General features: G+C 41.7%; 1 protein-coding gene across 1 annotated transcript; it reads right to left on the reverse strand.

Annotated features, from left to right (window-relative positions):
- Window positions 1–322: 322 nt before the first annotated feature.
- VSIG1 (V-set and immunoglobulin domain containing 1) lies at window positions 323–20,961 on the reverse strand. The gene is made up of 8 exons (XM_036402378.1): window positions 20,913–20,961; window positions 17,337–17,497; window positions 11,334–11,441; window positions 5,159–5,357; window positions 3,559–3,714; window positions 2,793–2,912; window positions 1,932–2,058; window positions 323–506 (listed from the first exon to the last, which is right to left on the reverse strand). The coding sequence occupies exons 1-8, from the start codon at window positions 20,959–20,961 to the stop codon at window positions 323–325; spliced, it is 1,104 nt and encodes a 367-aa protein (XP_036258271.1).
- Window positions 20,962–22,263: the final 1,302 nt, after the last annotated feature.

The raw sequence follows: 22,263 nt of genomic DNA on the forward strand, positions 1-22,263 counted from the left end.
AGTTGACTGGAAAGCTTACTTTGACAAATGCTTCAGCCCATTTCCTAATTAGTTTTGCAAAATAGGTTGATGTAGATGATAGTCTTTTTATACTAATTTTTTGTACTGTATAACTAGATAATAAAAGAATTTTGGTTCACTTTAAAGGCCAAATCTTCTGCTATTTATGAAGTGCCTGTGTAACAGACCATTTTTGATCCACCCCAGTGGGTCACAATACAAATGCCTTGAATACAAGTTTTAGTCATGCTTCTATGTTAATTCAATGGCAATAATTTTTGTACAAGGGGTCCAAAGGTGACAAAGAAAACTATTATAAACTCTAGGCTGTTTCTTCTTTTTCTGCTTCTTGCTTCTCGCCATTTTCAGGTGTCGCAGGAGCTGCTGTTTCATCAACACTGGGGTATTCATTTGTTGCATTGCTTGATGGAACTGTGGTCACAGGAATGTTTTCTTCATTGGGTACCTGAACATAGTCTGCATTGGATTGTTTCTGAACCATTTCTCTGCAGAAAGACAGGATTAGGATTGTGATCTCACATGCTGAAATCCCATGTACGCTAGAGTCTTTCAAAATAATGAATCTTTGTATTTGCTATCTGAACAGTGACTCTGATGTTATGATGACTGTTTCAAGATTGTGTGAAGAGTTTAAAACACCACTGGTGCTGAGACAGAAAGACTGACAGCATATTAGCTAGAAAGACATCTGCATTGCTGGTTTAAGTGATCCCATTAGAATAAAATAGATTTTAGTATGTTTAAATGTTATGCCAGGGAAGTGGAAAGGGAAACTGAGTGCTGCAGCATCTGAGGAGTGATAGCAAAACTTGCTGCTCCATGTGAGCTTTCTGGGAAATTCCATGTACATCTGGGGTCCCACTGAAGGGCACAAAAACTAGAGTTCAGTCAGAAAAGAATTATGAAAAGACTGAAATCTGGAAAGGTCAAATAAAATACATTTAGTGTTTTAGAAAATATGGAAATCTAGAAAAATATTTCTTGTAACAGGTATTAATTCCTTTTATCTTATCAAAACAATAATAAACCAACTCCCAATACTGAAGCACTTTCACATGGTAAAAAATATCAGATGCTAGTGGTTTAATTCAATGCAGTAAGATTTATTAGGATCCAAGTACAAAACTAGGTGTTAATGCTGCATCAATTGAAAGCAGAAATCAGGTGCATGCGTGACTGATCACTGGTCTGGGCTAGCAGAATTCTGTATTAGGAAGTCTTAAACCTGTGCTACAGGGAAGTCACAGTTTTTCTCTGGCCTCAACTCTATGTAGTTATTTAGCATTTTACATCAATGGGCTGAATACAGTCTATATAGTGCATGAGATTATCCCTATTCAGAAGATTTGGCAATTTAGGGGAAAAATGAGCAACCAAAGCACGGAGAAGAAAACATCTCCAGGGCAGGATCAAAATGGACATTCTGGGTCCATTCTGTTGTCTAAACCTTGTGTTTCCTGCAATCTGAAATGCCTGGGAGTATCCCAAGTGTGTGTCCTGTAATTTCAGATAGCACTGACCTGAGCCCTCTGTGTTTAAATATCAGTAAATTTCCTGAGGTGACCCTTAGCTGCTCTTTCTTTTTTTACTTCCTCCACCTGCTTTTATCAGACCCCATTAACTTTAACTCTAAAGAGCTGCTTTTATAACTTGCCACTTTAGTTTGTGTTGTTTAAAAACATTTACTTCACTGTTTCAGAGGCTGCTAAGTGGAAGCTGCCTGTTAAAATAGGGAAGAGGGCAATGGCACCTTCTGTTATAAAAGCAACAGGTAAAAAGTCCCCCAAAAGCAGATGTTCACTCTGGAAGTTTTCTCAAAACTTGTATTGTTCATTTTACTTTAGTTCTGAATTAGCAGCAGTGCTTTACAGAAATACTTGTCTTAAAATGAAATAAACAGAAATTCTTACTGCATCTCATTATTTGATGGCTTCCTATTTTTTGCCTTCTTGGTTAAGACCCAGACAATAATGCAGATTATAGCAGCTGCCAAAATTGCTCCAATCAGTGCTCCAGCAACAATACCACCATCTGAATCTGCAAATGAAAGAAAAAGATTACTTGACTTTTAAAGAAGTAGTAGTATAGCAAAATCCCATGGAAATCTAGTGCAGGAGCCTTTAGCAGAATGAAGGGATTGGATTCAAAGAACTCTTTGCAGGAGGGTGGCCAAAGATGCTCGAGGAAATTGAGAGCTCTGTGCTTGGGTGGTCTTTGCTGCCTCCTCTCTCACTGGGTGGCTCCCTCTCCCAACAAACTCCCTGTTTGTGCCTGGCTAAAGGAATCATTGGGCTGTAATACTGACAGTAGGTAAAAGCCTTTGCTTTTCAATCATTGCAAACACATCCTGAAATCCAGGCTGCCTTTAGTTCTGCCTTTCAGCTAGTGGTCACATCTCCAGTGCCCCAGTCCTTGTACTGCCACATTTCACTGATGGTTGTAATTTCTGGGGTGGGGAGACCTCAGTGGGACTGTTGGCTGGAAGAAACTGCTCAAAACTCCTTGTCTGTCTATTCTCAGTAAAGATTCTGCAGTCAGACCCAGGTCCAGCTCCTGCTCCTTGCAGGAAATTAAGGTAAGGATGTTAAATCAGTTTTCTAGGTCGTCGTAAAGCCTGGGCAGGCCTGGATGAAATCTCCAGAGCTCTCCAATTCCTGTTCTGTTCTTACTTGGAAAAAAATAATCTAAGCTTCAAAGTTGTTAAAGAATTTTCCTGCAAGCTGTGCATGTTCTCCATCAAAGGTGTGATTGCTTTGGTGTGTTTTACTCACGTTTTGCTGTTAGGTCCAGCTCACAGGTGCTGTTCCCCAGCAGGTTGCTGGCTATGCACCGATAGTAGCCAGTTTCAAAGGTGGTGAGGTTGCCAATGTAAAGGATGCCAGAGTTTGGATCTGGGACAAGTGGGGAGCAGGTACACGTTATTGTTTTTATTCTGTAGAGGCAAACAGTTCTCTGTAGTGGGTAACTCAGAGCTATTCAGGTATTAGAAAAAGGGTTCAGCAATTATTGATTTATTTGTGTGGTTTTTTATATTCTTTAAAATAAAATATTTACGTTCTTTGAAAACTGCTCCAGTGGATTCTTTGGGGGTGTAATAGAAGCCCCTACTCTGCCAACCAGTCTGGCTGATGTTTTACCCACACTGATACTGTGGCTGTCTGTGTAACTCCACAAATGAAAATGTAACAGGTCCAGAAAATTTCTGGGAGGGAAGAATGTGCTAGTACTTGAATGACAAATTGACTCAACTTAAATTCACTCAAAATTTCAAGGGAGGAGAGATGTAAAGACATACATATTTCTCTCATTTTAACAATTTAAAGGCATGGACTTCAAAATTTTTTATATACATTAAATAGAAAAAGCATCCTGTGGTTTTGACAGCTGTCAGTTGATTTGAATAAGTAAAAATATGATCCTGTGACATTGACTATTGGAAGAGGAGGATTAATTTTAATTAGCCTATGTGATACACAGCATTTGGAATGCTGGAATTTCAGATCCTGAACATGGTATGTTAGTCCTGAGGTTACATACCAAGTTGTTCTGTCACAGGCTTGAGGGTGTTCTCATCAACTTTGTACCAGCGGTAGGTGGGGCGAGGCAAGCCCTCTTCACAGTTGCATAGGAGGTAGATCAGATGGCCTTTTTCAGGGGTTCCTTCTACTTTGCAGAAAGGTTTTGATGGTTTGACTGTAAAATAAGAACAGACACATCTGGAGCGCACACCTGGCTGCAAACATCACCTCAAGTTCTGGTACCAAGCTGCTGTGAGCAATGAGCTGAACTCCATGTACAGGTTTCCATCCAAGAGCAGAGTCTCATTCATGGACCAAAGCCTCTCCCATTAAAAAAGGAGTAATATTAAATATATGCACATGGCCTAGGATACAGTTTTATTGTCTTTCATTTGCATATTAACTGTTAGGGAGGTGTTGAAACTGCAACTATCAATTATTTTCACTCACTACTACTCACTATTCACCATACACCATTCTGCCACATAGCAACATCATTTTACTTAGAGGCATGGCAGGAGCTTTCCACAGAGAGGGAGACGATCAAGGCCCAATTCTTTCAGAATATTAACAGGTTGTGAAGGAAATAAATCACCTATAGTTCTGTTAAAAATGTATCCACTTTTATATAATGTCCTCACTTTGCACAAAAGGGAAGATTCTGTCTTCACTTGCACCATTGTTTTTAATTTCCAACCTCCAGAAATGCTTTTGTGGTTCTTTAGAGTGCTATCAAGGGAAATCACCAGCAAACGTAGCCCAAACAACAACTTTTCTTGGTTTTCATGTAAAAAGTGCAATCTTTTATTCAACTGTTCCAAGATTTACTATTTGTTTTGGGAATTTTAGACAGTAGTGCTTTGGTTTTTCAGGAAATCAGTTTACATGTATCTTTTGCTTATGCCTGGAAGATAGGCAAGTGATGCCAAGTTTATCTGCTTTTCATCCTTTCTGCTCTGCCTGTTCATGGTTGAATTATTGCTTTCTTTCACACAAAACAAACTTTGTACTACTTTCATCCAATAAATAGGAAGTTTCTAGAGGTTTTGGGAATTTATGTGAGTCAGAACTCTTGGGCTGTGCTGCTGCCTCTCCCTACATTTATGCAAGGCACCATGATCAACATTAGGTACAATTAGCAAAGTTTTGGACTGTGCTGGGACTGCATGTAGTGGTTTCAGTGAGAAGTTGTCACTCCCAGCTAAAATAGTGTTTTATTTTAACCAAAACTAGTATCACTTTGATTTCCAGTATGAAAAATGGAGTGAAGCTGGGAAATTCTGGCCACCCTCTTACCTGCTTACAGAAGGGAACTTTTTGAGAGCACAAAGTGACTCTGAAGGGCAGTGGTGGGCGAGTGAGCTGTGCCTGCAGCTGAGGCAGCTGTGGAGTGGGAGCAGGTCAGCTGTGGCTGGAAGCTAGAGGGCAGCCAGGCTCTGCCTGCCTCCAGAGCCCTTGGAGCGCTGCAGCAGTGACTCAGGGAGCTCCCTCTGCATCATGGGCCTTGTTTACCACAGCCTGTCATTCCCTCTGGCCCTACGCATTTTGAGCTGTGAATTCAGTGTTTCATAATCTGGGACGAAAAAGACAATACAGCAATAGAGAGGGGAGGCGCTTACCCAGCACATTGACAATCACAGATTTTTGACTCTGTCCAGCATCACCCTGAGGGCTGAAAACTTCACAGGTGTAGGAACCAGTGTCTGAGGGCTGCATGTTGGTGATTGTTATTGATGCATTCCCTGGACTTGTTGAAGCTGTTATTCTGTTCTTAAATGCTCCATAGGAGTAAGACTGGCCTCCTGAATAATAATAGATCTGTGATAAAGAAACAATTGTTAGTTTAATAACAAAAGATCTTCTTGCTGCTTTGTTTGGTACTCAGAATATATTTGATTTCTGATTAAAGCCAAGCAATGTCACCCCTTTTCTTGCCTCCTCCCCCAAGAAAGCAGAAATGAAGACATAGTACATTTGAATACATAATTCTAAAGGTTCTTAAAAAACAAGCTTTTCAGAAATGGTATTTTTAATTGTGTAATTGACAGTAGCTAAATCTTTGTGCATACTCCAAGCGCAGACTGATGCAATTGCAAAAACAAAAGCGAGACCATTGAACATCAAATGAGAATTTTGTGAAAAATGCTAAGTCATGCACAGTGAATAATGGTATTAAGTGAAGCACTGATAATTTGTGATAGCATTAATAAGAGACAGAGTAGAAGATTATGACAAGGATGGACCTGTCATTGGAAAAAGTGGGTGGCTGCAGAGCTTTCCAGATATAGAATCTGGAAAGGATTCTGTAAAATTCCACAAACAGAGGACTGAAATGAATTCACAAGACAAAGGTCTAGGCAAACAGGGCACCTGATCTGTTGGCAGTAAATTTGAAAGCCATGAGGATGCAGTACAAGAACAGAGCAGAGTCATCACACATGCAATTAGAGCAGCCATGCTGTTCTTGTTTGTGTCATCAGCTTTGGAGGCAGTGTCATGGACTATCTTGGCTTTTTGAATTTATATCAGGGAGGAAATAAAGAATACCTGCTGGCCTGTGGTTGGGGGGTTCCTATTTGGGATCAAGAAGTTCCCCTTTTACTAAATAGTAAAAAAATGGTTTGCCAAATGATAGGCATAGTAAGGATAAATGTTTCTAAGCAATGCAGCATTTCCTCCCAAATAAAAGTTGCTGATTTAACATTGACTGATTTCACTGACTTCAGTAGCATTAACTACTCTTAGTAACACTGTGGAGTAGAAGTGGCCTCATAAGCCCAAACTTGTTGTCTGCTGATGGAAAGGAGAGGTAGAATTGTGTTCACTGCAGAGCCCGATGGCAGTCTGAGCCTTGGGCCTGAGTCTGTTTAGGAACTGCAGTATCTCATCTGCTCTGGGTAAGTACAGCAGTTCTCAAGGAGTACCTGCCCTCTGCCCAATCTAACTCTGCTCTGAAACCAAGACCTGAAAGAACAAAGATGTGGAAAACTACAATTCATTAATTGTCATTTTTCTGAGGTGTTAATGATAGTGTTGTATGACAGTGACAGTATTTGGGTAGGCAGTGTGTTCCCCCAGCATCTACAGACACTCACTCAGCAAAGTGAACAGTTCCAGCACACTCAGTCATTTCTCTGAACTTGTGAGAGGTGTCCATATAGAATGTTGTGACCCAAGTAGATCTAACACTGTTCCTACTGGCAGTATTCCAGAATCACCAGTGAAACTGGAGTAACAGTGTGTTTTTTAATGGAAATAGTGGGAAAATGCTTGTAGGAAAAAGACTCCTCTTCACAGGCCATTCTCACTTGACTAGTATCAAAATTTCCTTTTGGTCAAAGTTCCCTGCCTTTTAGGGATACTGCAGATCCCTGGTGAGAAGTACAATTTGCTTTACTTTGCAGATCAACTGATTGCATTTTGAATTAAGAATATTAATTCTTAATTCTGTTTATCCTCCCTGATATGGTGTTGACTGAAGTCTTTAAGAAATGTTATCTAAAAGCCTTTATTAGCTTAAAGCAAGGTACACTCCAAAACTGTCAGAGCACAGCTGGTTTATGCAAAGATATGGCTTTGAGAATGAAGGTCAGAATCAGCTTGCACAGCACCAGCAGCTCCAGGACTGCAGCTTGGCCCTCTCTCAAGAGCAGTTTTGCATACTCCTCAGCCAGACTTTATCTTTCCCTGCCCCAGGATTACAAACACCAGGTACAATTGAGGCAGGGCTCTGAACACCAAAGCATTCCCAAGGTGTGGAACACTGCTGGCACAGTGGGGAAGTGTAAGAGGTCCAGGGTCAGCTTGATGACAGACCTGGTTAGAAAGTGCTGAAGCTGGATACTCCTCCCAGTTTCCATTGAGTACATGCAACACTATCAGTTTTAAAACTGATTTTGTGCTTTGCAAATGTCTAGAGATGGAACTCTATTGCCAAACCAGAGTCTGGATGGACACACTGTATTCTCTGGGGAAGGAGAGTGTTCAAAATACGGAGTTTGGTTTAAACAAATCACTCATCAAAAAAGTTGTGTACCTGGAATCACAAAAACACACTCCCCCCATTTGTCTCATTTTACATTTATCTGAGTGAGTAATAGCAGAGTATTATTTATCACTGTTTCTTGCAAGGGTCTGAAGTTACAAGAACTGTGACTTCTAACTTCAGCCTCTTCTGAGGCTGATGTCCCTGCATAGCTCTCAACAGTGATGGGCTGGATTTCCATCTCCTCTCCAACTGCACTCTTGGAGTAGGGCAGTGAAAGGGGTTCCATCAGCTCCTTACACTAATGTGACATAAAGCTCTACAATGATTTAAATGAAGTAATGTGTGTCTTGCTGCAGCATGAAAGAAGTGTCAGGCCCATCATACCCTATTAAAGGCTTGGTTGTTGGAAAAAGGGGCTAAATTCTGCTCAATCTACCTCAGAGTGATTTGGGATTATGTGAGAGTAAGGAGTAGCAGAAGGGGTCCACAGAATGCTCATTTAGATACAGCCCTTCTTCCTGGGAATAAGACTGGCACTGCAAGTTGTAAATGCAGGCAGGGCACGTCAGTAAACCCTGCAGAGGAGCAAATGCTCCTTGGTGTATTTGACCTGGAGTCAGGGTGAATTACATGCTCAAGTCCTCATACAATGCACTGAAAAACTAATCCTGTGTTCTCTCTTTCTGAGTCAATGAATGCAGAGAAAATATTTTGAGTGTGCTGTTCAATCTGAGGCAGGTGTCAACACAGCAGAGATTATTTCTTCTCTTCGTAGATTCAAACAGAATTTCTTACTGGGTCACTTTTTGTCAGCCATGAACATAAAGGCAGTGGAACATTCTCAGGCAATGTGTTCAGTTCCTCTGCAGGCTCCTGCCTGTTCTCTGTTCTCTCCTGTTCCATGCTTATCTCCCTGGCTCTGGAGTTCATTGCCTGAAGGAAGGTGGTAAACACCAAAAAGGCTGAATAATGTTCTGATTAATTGCTGAGTGTATCTCTTGTCCCAGAGGTATGATTGGACTGTGTACACAGGAAATTTCATTTAAGAGGAATATGTTTCAGTTAATTGGCTGTGAATTCATAGTCCATTTTAAACAATACACTCAAAATGGATATTTTAAACCCTGGTTCAAATTGGTTTTATGCTGTCCTTGAAAAGCTGGTTTGTGGCTTTCAGAAAACTGAAATGAAAATCTTTGCAAAAGTGTTTCTGTTTCTATTCAAAAGTAAAAAATTTGTTTTCTGTTGAAGATAGAAACTTTCTGGTTTTGGTCAACTGCCAGCCAATGTTTTCTTCTACAGACACACATCACTGACTTTTCTTTCCATATTACCTAAAATGTGTGTATATGGGAAAACTGTATATTTAGTCAATGGTAATCTTGTGTGATAAATAAATCAAGTACACCATCTTGAATGCAAAAAAAAAAAAAAAAATCTGCTGTGCTTCCCTTCAAACAAGCTTTTCATGTCCTCTAGCAAATCATGAGCAGCTGTAGTGAAGTTGATGATTTACCAGAGCAGAAACAATATTGAGGATGCATTAATGGCCGTTGCTTCTCCTTACCAGCCAGTTTGTTCAGGCAAGTTATTATGTAATGGTGCCTTTTCACATCTCCTGGAAGCAGCTGCCTGGGTGACTAATCAAACAACTGACAGAAGAAGGAGTGGAGATTATCACTTCTAAAACTGTTGTCCCTAATAACTTCACAATCTGAGACACTTGTTCCTGCTGAACAGCAAAGTTGCCCAGAAGACATCTGTGACCTTAGAAAGGGCTGCAGTTTAGTTGGTTGTTCAAGCTGTGGCCAGGCAGTGCCCAGAGCTGCTGTCCCAGCCATCCCAACCAGAGCTGTGGTTACCCTTCATGTCCACAGGCAGTTTCTCCCAGTGATGGTGTAGAATATATTTATTTGCCTGCAGAGGAAACTGCCAGCAGAGTTGAGGCTGAGCTGAGGACTTTGAAAAGCTGCCAGATGTTCAGCAGAGTGTGAGGAACCCACCTACAGGTTTTTGTCATACAACTTCTGTAGAAAGATCTTCCTTAGGGTGTGAAGGGAGTGTGTGAAGAAGCAGGCAGGAAATTAGACGAAACATTCCTCCCTCTGCTTCTCTTCTTCTTTTGGCAGGACAAATATATACTAGAATTTGTGTAAATATGTGTCTTTCAGATGGCTTTGGATGGACTCCTTCATAATTTCCAGGTCAATACTCCTCCCATCCCCATCTCCTGGAGTCACTGCATCACAATGCTCTACGTGCCCAGTACTTATGGATATCAGAGTTGTGAGATGCACTTGAAGGGCATTACAAAGTGTCCTGCTAATCTCCACAGAATCCTGACTTCCTGACTGGAGGACAGTTTCAGGACATGACCTCTTTTCCAGTACCTGTCTTTCCTCCCCCAGCCTCTTCTCCCTTTGCAGCACATGTAAAGCTCTAGGATCCTGTTGGATGATGTTTTTCTGGTGGATTCTGTGTGTGACTCAGTCTTTGCCTGGAGAGCTGGAAAGCTCCAGCATCCAGAGGGCCCTGTCATTGGGTTGTTTGTCATTTTCTGTTTGACATTTTCTCAAGCTACTAGAAAATGGAGGACATTAACAACTTTACTGGTTTGAGATCATGATCTCTTTTTGAATTCTGAGGATGGACAGAATTTATAAAATAACAGCAAGGGGAAAAAATGCTCATCACTTCCTTAAGCATCTTACCATCTAAAGAGAGAACAAATGCCACACAGTCAGAGTGTCAACGAAGGCCCAAAGCTCAGGTTCTGAGCTCAGCTAGCTAAGAAAGCAAATGTTCACACATGTGTTGGTTTCTTTGACATGTCACATGACTGAATTTGGGCCCAAATCCCTTCTTTCATCCACAGCTTCTTTTCACACATTTTTGTCAAAACTCTGATCTGCCAGAAGGTAGTAGGGATACTACAGGGATATCCCTTACTGGGCTTTTTGCACAGGGAATTGAAGGTATTAATAATGACAAGAAGTGTCTTGTCACAATAGTGCTTTGGTAGAAGAAAGGAAGGGAGTCAGAAGCCTTTAGAGGATTAATCATTCAGCAGCTTTAACTGATGCAAATATATTGAAGGAGCAGCTCTTTCATGTCCTCACAGTATCATTCTGGTGGCCGAACTATTAGTGAATAATTCCCATCAAGAACAAATGTGTTTTCTCAGTGCATTTGGTGCAACTGCTCTTCAGCAGTTATTATTAGATGTCAGTTTACATTAGGCTGTACCCTGTACCTCATGGTGAGATGGGAACCCTGCTGCAGTCAGAGAGTTTGGAATGGATTAGGGCTGGAACACTGAGCTGACAGCTGAGAGGAAGCTGGTTCAGCTCAGTGTCCTTGGTATCCACCACATCTCAAAATCCTTTTATATTCTAGAAAGGAGATCCAGGATGACTTTTTTTTTCTATGTAAATATGTAGCCCCAAGTTTGCGCTGTCCAGTCTTGCTCACATTCAGCCCAGAGGCTCCTTGTGGGTGCACACACCCTTCAGATACCCTTTGGGTAGAATATTCCTGAAGGTGCCAGTTCAGCCACCTAGAAGAGGTGGGGAAGAAAAACCCAAACACAACAGCTACATCCAAAATAATTTTGACAGAGAAAAATGCAATAAAAAATAGGGTGAGTTAAAAATTCTGGATCATGCATCCAATTCAACTTATTTCAGTCATGGGCAGCTTTTGAGATTTCAATACAGAATATGAATACAGGTTTCACAGTAGCACAAATCTAGTAGAAGCTATTTAGCTCTGTTTCCCCCTTAAGATTATGGGGATTGTTTTCTTACCTTGTATCTCCAGCTACATCTTCCCCGTGCATCTGTCACATACACCGTCTTTTGACAAAGACTGACTGACTTTTCATCCATACTCAGAATACCATGGCACGGGGAATGCTGCATTTGAGTAAAAATGTGCTGATCTGAGAGTTAAATGAGACTTTAAATGTTCCCCCAAAATCAAAGAGCCATTTCTCACACAGCTCCCCACCTACCATCCGTGCTGATCACAAGGGCAGGGTGCCTTGGGTTCAGTGCTTTGTGCAGAAAGTACCTCAGGCCTTGTCAACCACAAGGTGAAACAAGCTTATTCCTAAATTCTACCTAAAATTAGGCACACTAAGATTAAAGTCTAATGTTTGCTCCAAACACCCCAGTTACAACCTGATTATTTTCTTCTTGCCTGCACTTCCCTTTGTGATGGCCACAGGCAGTGCCCCATGGTCCCAGTGACACCCAGAGTCACTCCAATGGCAGTGACACAACACCAGCAGCTCCATCCCTCTGCTCTGCAGGTGCTGCCTCTGCTCCCCATGGAGCTGTTCCTTACAGTGCCTGCTCAGGCATCCAAGTGCTGATAAAACTCAGTTCTAAAAAATCAGCTCTAGGCAAAAGAAATGCTTATGGGTGAGAGAGGCCCTTTCTTTCCAGGACGTGCTCCTGTACTGCCTCAGGAGGTGTTTCCCACAGGCTCATCTTTCTCATGGGCTGGGAAGGACTGCTCTGCTCCCAGGCTGGTGTCCCCTGCAGCACTGGCAGCTCTGCAGAACAGCATCTCAGGTGTCTTGTGGCTCAGAGTGTGTGAAGGTGTCCCCTGAACTGTTCAGACTACAGGGAGGGGAATTTGTTCTTTCAGAAGCTTTGATGGAAACCCCCCACATACAGGGCTGGCTGGCCTCTGGCTCTCACCTGGGCTAGCCCAGTGGCCAGGGCTGTGCCTTGCTTTGTGCTGGGCAGCTGAGTTGTGCTGCTATTGGGACTACTGATAATCTGAATTTGGGGGGTCAGTGTGGAAGGAGCTGACACATCTGTGCTCAGGTCACTCTTGTCTCTTTCCTCCTTTGGACTTTCCCTCCTTGTCCCCTGTTGCTGACCAATGTGCCACAAGTTTGCTTTTTTTTTTGGAGAAGATTTTCAAAAGAAGTCTATCAATAATTCTGTTTTGCCTAAAAGTAACAGCATCCATGACCTTTACTCATATAGTGAATTTAAAATTTCAATCAAGAATCCTGCCCTGGGCACGTCTTGGTTGGCCAGGCAGTGTCCCTGATCATTTCAGTGACTTTAGCTGTGGGTGGCTTGGGCTGAGGCTCAAGGTGTGGCCCAGGCTGGGTTCAGGAGTTGGATTTAGCTTTACAAGGCTGCAGCCTCGCCTGTGAAGTGTCAACAGAGGCTCCAGCTTGCAAACATTTACTTAGGTGCTTTACACTGGGGCCAGCCAGGTGACTCAGAGCATGAAATGCAGCACAGATGTAGCTCTTAGCAGGAGCTGGGACTTTGCCTTATGAACCAGGCCAGGCTGTGATGGACCCTGGGTGAGCAGAGTGGCGTTAGCCTCAGTTTGTTGAGATAAAATAGAGATCACTCAGTGCTGGAAAGTTCTCAAGATCCTTGGCTGGGAGTTTTTATTTAAAACTTAAATTCAGGATTAAAGGGCATGTTGCTAAGGGCTAAATGGCAAAAATAAAAAGTTAAAAATATGTATGGCATCCTATTTTCCATGATTTTGTACTTACATTATTAAGTTCAAGTGAGGGAAATTACTTCTACTAGAGAAACATCTCAGGAAAAGAGCAGAGTTAGGCTCAGTTAGGAAAAAAACCGTTTATATTTACCCACTAAAGCTGTGCTGTCTTCAAAAGAGTGCAGTGAACACCTGGCTCTGTTTGCTTGCCCCCTTTGCACTGTGCTGCCCGTGAGCAGCCTGGCTGTGGTGGCTCCTCCTTGCCCCTGGTGTAACTGCCATGGCTGGAGCTGTGACACCTGTGGCAGCCCTGGGGAGGGGGACAAGGCAGGGCAGGGCAGGGAAACACCACAACAAGCAGCAAAAGACAAAACCAGCCTCAGCAAGGCTGTGCTGGGAGGCAGATCTGCCTCAGTAGCAGGGCTGCAAAGTAAAGAAAAGCGCAGCCCTGCCCTTGTGGCAAGGTAAAAGCTGCTGCTGAGTACTTAGGGACATTAAATTAATACTGGCACTAGTCCTGCTCCTGGCATTGCTGATCTCACTGCAGGACTGTACCTGAGCTTATGGATCTCAAAACACTGTAAAATCTGGACTGTAAGTGGCAGTGTAAAGTAAAGGGGTACCTATGGCCTCTGCTCTTTATATGATATGTCCTAAAACCTAGCAATTTAACCCTCCCATTCATTAATGCTTAAAGCCAAAAGGTCCTTAGTGGTATAAATTTGCCTTAATTACATAAAACGTTTATAAATGTATATAATGTTTATAGCTTGCGCTGTTACTTGTTGCCATTGTAGAGAGAAAGGGCCATGTTCTCAGTTGTTTAAATAAACAGTATTTATTAAAATCAATAATTTTTCCACATGTATTTGTTATAGAGAATATCTCTTCTGCTTAATCTTATTATTTTCAGTACAGTGCCTGTGTGAATAACATGGTCATCAAGACATCTAGTATTAAGTAAATTAAAATTTTAAAATTTAGTAGGTGGGAGAAGATGTATTTTCTGTAATTTTTTACAGAAATTGTAAGTCTCCTGTCTTCAAAATATTTGGCAGAATTTTCCAATAATCAAAAATGGAATTTGAAAATTTTATTCAATTGGATGGTGAAAAAAAATGGCAAACTTTGACTAGAGCCAGAATTTTCAAAAATTTTTCAGGGCAAATGTATGCTATTTACAAGGAAGTGTTTGGTACTTTGTTATGGATCGGTTAGAAAAATCTAAATACCTCATAAAATTAAATAATTTTATTCCAGTTAAAATTCAAGCTATTGTTATGGTATTCAGTAAGATATGGTGCCAGTCTTTCCACTATAGTTGTGTTTAGCATTTTACCAGCATATTAAATATATTTTTGCATTGCATATTAGTATTGTTTAACCTAAACAATGAAAGCCAAAGCTGGCAGCCTCTTCCATTTTCATGCATATGTTTCCTACTTGGAACAAAATGTGAAACTTAATTCAGCAATGTGCCAATCCACCAGGGCAGAGCCAGGTTTGTAGAGAGATTAACTTTTGTTTAAACTTGTGAGAAGAAAACATGCAGGCTTTCAGGCTCCCAGTCCTTTCTTAGATTCAGCCTGAAATAGAAATACCAGCCTCATTCAGAGGGAGGGTGAAAATCCAACTTTATGTTCAGCTGTGTCGTGTGATTCTTAAACCATATTTTCCACAAGCAGTCACAAGCCTTTCTTCCCAGTGTTTGCATTAGCACCATTAATTTTATAGTGAATAGGTTGAAAATGGTAAGGAATTGCCAGGTGGTGGTGAAAGGACACAGGGTCAAGTAATCCAAGACTGAAGGGGTTGCTGAAAGCGTTTTAAGAAGAGCAGTGTCCCAGTCCTGCACCCTCCAGGGACAGCAGCAGGATGCAGGGAGCAAAGGGAGGGAACCCCCTGAGCCTCCCTGCCAGCCCAGGATTGTGCCTCGGTGCTCAAGGAGAGCGGGATTAGCACTAACCCAGGGCCTTTCCACACTGAACTGACTTTATGGAATGAAAATGCAAATCACCCCTCACAAGCACAGCCACTGCAAATGTGTGAATTTGCCGTGAAATGACTTTCAGATGGGGGAATCCTGCTGCAATTTTCCCAGCAATGCTTCCCATGGACCTTATAGGCACAGCTTTCCCACTGCCTGCAGTGAGGGCTGCAGAAGCCAGGAGGGAGCACTGGGGGGACTGATCCATGAGGTTTCCCTGACATCTGGTAGTCTTACATTGGTTTGTTATTGTCGAGTGTATTCTGAACCACCCACAGTATTTTATGATTGTAATTTTCAGGGGTATTTTTCTCATCATTAGCCCAAGTTTACAAATGGTTTTCCCCTCCTGGATCTCTTGAAAGTGTGTGATTCTCCCTCTAAAATACTTATAACTGCAATCTGCTTATTTCTCTTGATTGTGACCAGAAAAAAATATGGCATTTAGTGTGCTGCAATATGGAAAATTTGATGCAAGTAGAACAGAAAGACTCTAACCAAATCTGGATGAGATGAGCTTGATTATATGTCAGTGCTGTACTTCCCACCCGAACAAGCAATTATAATTTAAGATGTAACATACTGGATCAAAATTATAATATATTGTACTATAAACAACTTAGGAAACCTGTAGCTACCACCCTTTCAGGACTAATTCTTCATTTAATAAAACAGTTCTAACTTGAGGAAAGCAAACAATGAGTAACAACTACTCAGCTACACAATCAGGCAAGGTGTGCCTACATGAGTGTGTTATTCAGCTAGAGTCAGAATTTGGGATGGGCCCAGTTTGTACTTAGCACTGATACAGGCTTTATCTGTGGCTGTGATATACTGCAGGTGAGTGAGCAGCTCTGTCTTGGGTTAAATTGCCATTTCTTACATTTTGGCTATTGCTGTTTAATGCCAAATACATTACAACCTGCACATGCTGCAAATTACAGGCTAATTCTGCTGTAATTGGCAAACCAAATGGAAGGTACAGCTGTATCAGCAATGGCAAGCCTCCTACTGAAATATTATTAGGAAATAATAATGAACAGGACAAAAATATCCTGAGTGTGGACTGTGACACTCCTCTGAGTCAAATCTCTCTACATCAACTCTCAGCTGTAACACCAGGCAGGAGAATTGAACTTTCAGAATTTCAGGAAAAAAATGTTGGCAACAGAATAAAAATAATGGGAAATGATTGTTCCACAAGCACAAGCCAGGGCATGGAAAAGGAATCCCAGTAATCTTCAAGGATTCAGCAACACTTCTAATCAGGATTTCTTCTTCTAAAGGAATGTGTTGCTGACTGCTCACCACCTGTCAGGATTGAGCTGATGGGAGCTCATACCCTGTGTCTTATGCTGGGAATGAAATTCATGGGTTCATTTCCCCACCAAAACATAAGATTAACATACAGTTCTTGAGGTTTGGGCAGTAGTGTGAGTACATACAGACAGATTTACATCCCATCCCTGACCCCTTCCAGGCAGACCAGGCTGCTCTGCAAGCTCCTTACAGCCACACGAGAGGCTCAGGCTTAGACCAAGTCACTGCTGGTATTGGTGTCCTTCCCAATCCCCTCCATGCTGACCCTCCAGCCTCCTCCACTGTCTCATTATCCCCCAGAGTGTGATATTGTTTGGCTCTGCAGCCTTTTGGGGTCTCAGGAAGGGCAGGGACCATTTGCCCTTGACCTGTAATTGTTCTGTTTCCACAGTGACAGCCATGGGATGCTGGGAAATACCAATGCAAGTTTGCTGTGGCAAATTTCCTGCTATGACAACGTTCTGCAGAGTGCTGCCAACACTTGCTGCTCACTTTGTGCTCACAGCCCACCACCATGCACAGCTCCTCTCACTGAGCTGCCAAAAGGCAACTGCAGGGCCTGATCAAGGAGCTCTCATTTGATCCCTAAATGGGGAACAACACATTGTCATAGGCAAGGGCGTCTCACCAGGAAAGCAGCTTTCACAATGGCAGGAAATATCTGCCAGACAAGAGAAAAGGGAGCTGGTTCAGGAGCTGCAGCCCTTGTGTGATTTTTGGACACCTGGTCTTTGCTTCACACTTCCTGTGTGACTCGGAGCAAGTTGTTTGAGTATCTGAGTCGCTTTTGTACTTTCTCATCAGTTTGTGATGGCAGTCAGGCATGTCAGTGGGAGCTAGGAGCCTAGATTGTTCATCTGCCCCTACATTTCACTGCACCCCACTCCTTAATCTCTAGGGTAGGAACCCCAACATTACCTGGTCTGTAGTAAGGATAACCCCATCAAACATAACAAGACCCTTTAAGGACTTAAGGATATCTCAAATATCATTTCATAGTAATAATAAACAAATGTCTTACTGTATGCAGCTGGCTCTCTTTGGCACTGTAAAAACTCCACTGAATGAAGAAATTTCCCAGGGTTCCAGAACTGGTGTATGTGCAGACGAGGGTTGCATTTCCACCTGCAGTGACATTCACTGTCTTCTCGGGGACTGTCACCACGACCCCACTGGTGTGGCCTGTGGGCAGGGAGAGTGGAGAGGAGAGATCAGCTGGGGCTGCCATGCAGGAATTATCACTCTCTGTGTTATTGAACAAACTGTAGGATGGATCTGGCTGTTCTCCTTTTCAGTACAGCTTCCCTTGTGCTTTGTGTGGAATTTCAAAGATTACAAGCTGGGACTGGGTAAAAGGTAGCAAGCATATTAATCCCCCAGAATACTTGTGCCCTTACAACAAATAATATTCTTAAAAAGCAGAGTTCCTAAACCCATACTTGTTCTCATTGGCTGATAGTCATCTTCTCACTAAGAGTCTGTGGTTAAACTGAAGGTTTCTTGTGCACTCACAGTGCTCTCCTGTGCTTGCACTCTCATTTACAGCTGTGTCTACCCCTCTCACACACCTTTCCTGTCCTTTGCACTCTCATTCACACTTGTGTCTACCCCTCTCACACACCTTTCTTGCCCTTTTTGGGTTTTTTGCAGTTATTTCATTAGATATCTGGTCTCCTTCACTGTGGAGCATCATCACCTCCAGTATTCTCACTTCATACACCCTTTATGTTCTGACTGGGACTCAGTGGCACTGTTGGATCCCTCAGGCTGGAGTCCAGCAGCTTTTCTCTGCTTTTCTTTTCTAATTGCTTTGTTTTTGTTTAGGTTTCTAAGTGTTTACCTCCAGAGGCTGTTTTTTTTCCCAATGCTATTACATTGGAAAATCAAACTAAACTTTTTGGAAGTGCTTTTACTGTGTGGGTTGTAGGGAGCTCTTGATAACTCAATCAACCCTTTCTGCTGAGCTCAGAGCAGAAGGGGAGCAAACACAACTTGTGAGCCCTTCCCCACAGTGCTCTGATCAGCCTTGACTACACAATCACAGTAATGAAAGGAATCAAGCACCACCTCACAGTATTCATCTGTTTCTATCCTCTGTGAATTACGAGCCATGATGACACATGACAGCAAAGAGAGAGCTGTCAGAAAAATAAGCCTGAATTTCAGGTTATTGAGTCCAGTTTGAAAGCTAATGTCTATAGATTCAGACTGAGAATGTTTTTCTTTTCAGTGGGATGGAAAACATTAAACACTTTTGAGCTTTCTATGCAAAACAGGCAAGGTGAGAATTTAATGTTATAATAATTTTCATGTGGGTTTATTGCATATATTAATGATTGAGAAAAAGATGTAAAATATTTTTCTCAATGCAGGATCTGTGCACCTTATGTTGGGGTGCTGCTTTGGAGAGTTTAAGGAGAATCTGCAGTAATACTAAAGAGTATTTTGCTGAAATTAACAGCCCTGTCTGAGAAAACATTGTTTATAAAAAGAAACAATCTATTTTGTCATTGCAATATTTAATAATTAAAAATGACAAAATAGATTGTTTCTTTTTATAAACAATCTATTTTGTCATTTTTAACTATTAAATATTGCAAATTCATGAGTTAATACAGTGTGCAAACCTATCTAAACTGTTTTCCTTTTTTGATGGCTTCAATAGCAAAAGCTCACTGCAAGGAAGAAAAGAATAATATACTTTCTGTGTTGATGGTGGCTAGGATGAAAATTAATGGGTTTAAACTACAACAAGATTTATATTATATGTGAAGACATTTAATGTAGTGTCACAGGAATGGCTGGAGCCTGACCTGAATGTGTCAAAGCTGCCTTGGGGAAAGGGGATCCCAGGACTGGCTGCCAGTTCTGCTTGTCACGTGAGTTCACAGCAGCTTAATCCTTACTGAGATCTAATAGAAAAGCTGTGCCATCTTATTTTAGGTATCTCAGTTCACTGTTCTCAGCTTTAAGAATTACTGTTGGCCAGAGGATGATTGTTTCCTGCCACAGATTACATGTATTTATTTTCTGCTCTTTGCAGGATTAAAGGTACTGTCTTTCAACACAGTGTTATTCTGCTGAAAACATCCATTTTCCAGTCATCTGCTCCACATATTTACTTTATCATTCTCTGGTTTTAGAGTCAGGAGTGCCACAGAATCTGATTGTTAAAAGATTTTCCAGAAGAAATTAATTTTAGCAAAAATTACTCCACAAAGCATTCTAGTTTCCATAAAACCATATTTTGAAGAAATACATTTAATTGAAATAATCTTCCCTCAAGTAAAAAGGCTGTTTAAACCAATGCTAATTGAAACATGGATCTTCTGACTGACAGCAGAGTGAAACAGAGCCTGTTTCCTCACCATGAATGTTAATGGCACTTTCACTCTGCATTTATGGCTTCCAACCCCAAATCCCATTTCCTACATACAGGCCTTTGGTTTAAATTTTAAAAAGTGTACAAATAAGAAATAACTCAGTGAAAACAGCTTGTGTGAACAGGACCATAACTTGTTAAAAATGGCTGATCTGTGTCTTTACTCATCAATATTATAGTTTTATTTTTTATTTCTCAATATTATAGAGACTGTTTCCTTCCCGCAGAGAAAGTCACAGTTAATTAGGAATCTCCCACTTTCACTGAAGTCCTTTGCAGTTTTTAACACTCATGAAATAAATCCAAGTTTGCTGATCTTTTCTGAGCCACAACAGGAACCCCCAGTCAGTAGTGCCCACCAATATGGGCACATGGCTAATCTCAAATCCAGAACTTCCAAATTAGAGGACATTGCTTTGAAAATGATATATGGTACCAATTCAGAACTGCTTTTCATATCTAAGGTAAAAATCTGTTGGGTTTATATGTGTGTGAGAGTTAGAACACTGAAACTCCATGAGTAGCTACTTAAAATATTTCTGTGGCACCCAAATCAGATAATTCCATCTGGAAAAGAAGATGTGGAAACTGACTTTCATTTACTGTAGTGGATACAGGGGCTGTTTATCTCCATGGAGCATTAAAATGACTGCTTCTGTATATATTAGATGTAAAGTTTAGCACAATGAAATGCCCTTGAAACATGAATAATACATAGTTTTTACTATACCATAAAATTCCTGGATTTAATGAAAAGATTCTTTGCATTAAAAGTCCTCATTTAATTAAAAGATTCTTTGCATGCCTAAAGTTAAGCATCCCCCCCAAAAATTTTTTGGTGGTTGAGGAACTGAGACATCAATTTCCAGCCCTATTATCAAGGGGAGACAAAAGCTAAGTATGGAAAAACCTGACCATGAAACACATGAAAGACCTAAACTCTCCACACAAGAGCTCTTTGCCACTTCCTGACATCAGAGCAAAGCATTAATCTACCAAAGCCAAAATTCTGTTCTTGAGCAAAAAGCTCTTAGCAGGCAGGGGTCAGTTTGTGGATTTCCAGAGGATGGTCTGGCAGTATAGCCATGATTTTTACTCCACCCTGAAATCATTCATCTCTCAAGTTCTCCCAGTTTGCTGGTCAGGCTCACCTGCTCTCTCACCCCCACAGGCTCCTTTGTTCCAGCACTATCTCAATCAGTTTGTTATTCTTACCTGCAAGGATGGCTAGAATTGGAAATATCTTCAGCACTGCTGCACACATCTTCTTGATGCTGGGAGAGAAAAGAGACCAGATGCTGCTACTGGCTTGGGCTGAAACTGAACTGGTTTATTTTTGAGGTTGGTTTTTTGTTTTCCTTATCAGCTGTGTCTCAACACGTCAGTGAGCTGTTTCATTCTCCTTTATCACATGTGTGCCTTTCTCCAACTAGTGGTGTGACTGTTCACTTGAAACCATTCTGTGGGGTTTGAGCAACCTAGGGTTTTGTTAATAATAAACCTTTGAATCAGAGAAGCCCAAATTCTCCCACTTTTGCCAGGCCCTGCAGTATTTGCCTACTTAAGTAACTTTCACTGAGTACAAGAAAAGTATTTGTGGAGCTATTTGGCAATCAATGTGATTACTAGTGTTGGGGTCAGGCCTAATATGAATAATCTTTATTTCCTGTTAATTCTGTCATTTCCTTTTTAAAATGGGCATGTGTAGATAATACATTGTCAGTACATTTTCAGCTCAAAGCATGTATCTTATACATTTTGCTCAGCTTCCTGCAGGAGCCAGATTTGCTTTTTGCGCTCCATGGTGTCTGACTGAGGCTGATTCAGAGCCCTGAGCTGGCTCTGTACACAGCCATGGGCAGCAAGTGGCTGAGGACAGAGCAGAGGGCACCATTGCCTTGTGCATGTGTGCCTGCACTGGGGCCAAGGCAGGGAACATGGCCAGGGACTTTTCCTGTGCTTGTGCAAAACATGGCACTAATTCATGCCTGAGGATCCCATGGGAAACCCTTTTGGAAGGTGGGGTTCAGCATCTGGCCATGTGAGGTCGGAGGGGAAAGATATCACCAGGCTCTCCCTCATCTCTCATGTGATGTGGTGGCAGATTCTTCAGCAGGGAAGTCAGGCTGCTGGTTGCACCAGTTACTGTTGGGATCAGGTTTATGGACTCTTTTATTCTGCCAGATATTTCTGTGCGTGGCAGATGCCTGAATAATCTCTGGGCAGATGGCAGGGTTTGGTGATATTTTTATATGAGCCATCTCCAAAAGTTTTGGAGATGTCTTCTCCTTGGTTCTGGCTGTCAGCACTTCACAGAGTCCCACAGAGTGGGCAGTGCCTGTCTTTAAACTATAGGGTGGGCAAGACATGCAACTGTTCAATGTCTTGTCCAAGAATCACAGGGGACCCAGAGTCCCAAAAGGAATATGAACATTGAAAGACTGAAATTCAAATTCAGATTTCTTCCAAAAGTTGAAAAGCATTTAGATTCACCTTCACTGAGGAAGTGTGGAGGGATCACAAGCACTCATGGAAGTTTCACTGCCTTTCCCCAAAGCCTAAAATG

The sequence above is a fragment of the Molothrus ater genome, chromosome 14 (assembly GCF_012460135.2).
Source record: "Molothrus ater isolate BHLD 08-10-18 breed brown headed cowbird chromosome 14, BPBGC_Mater_1.1, whole genome shotgun sequence".
NCBI lineage: Eukaryota > Metazoa > Chordata > Aves > Passeriformes > Icteridae > Molothrus > Molothrus ater.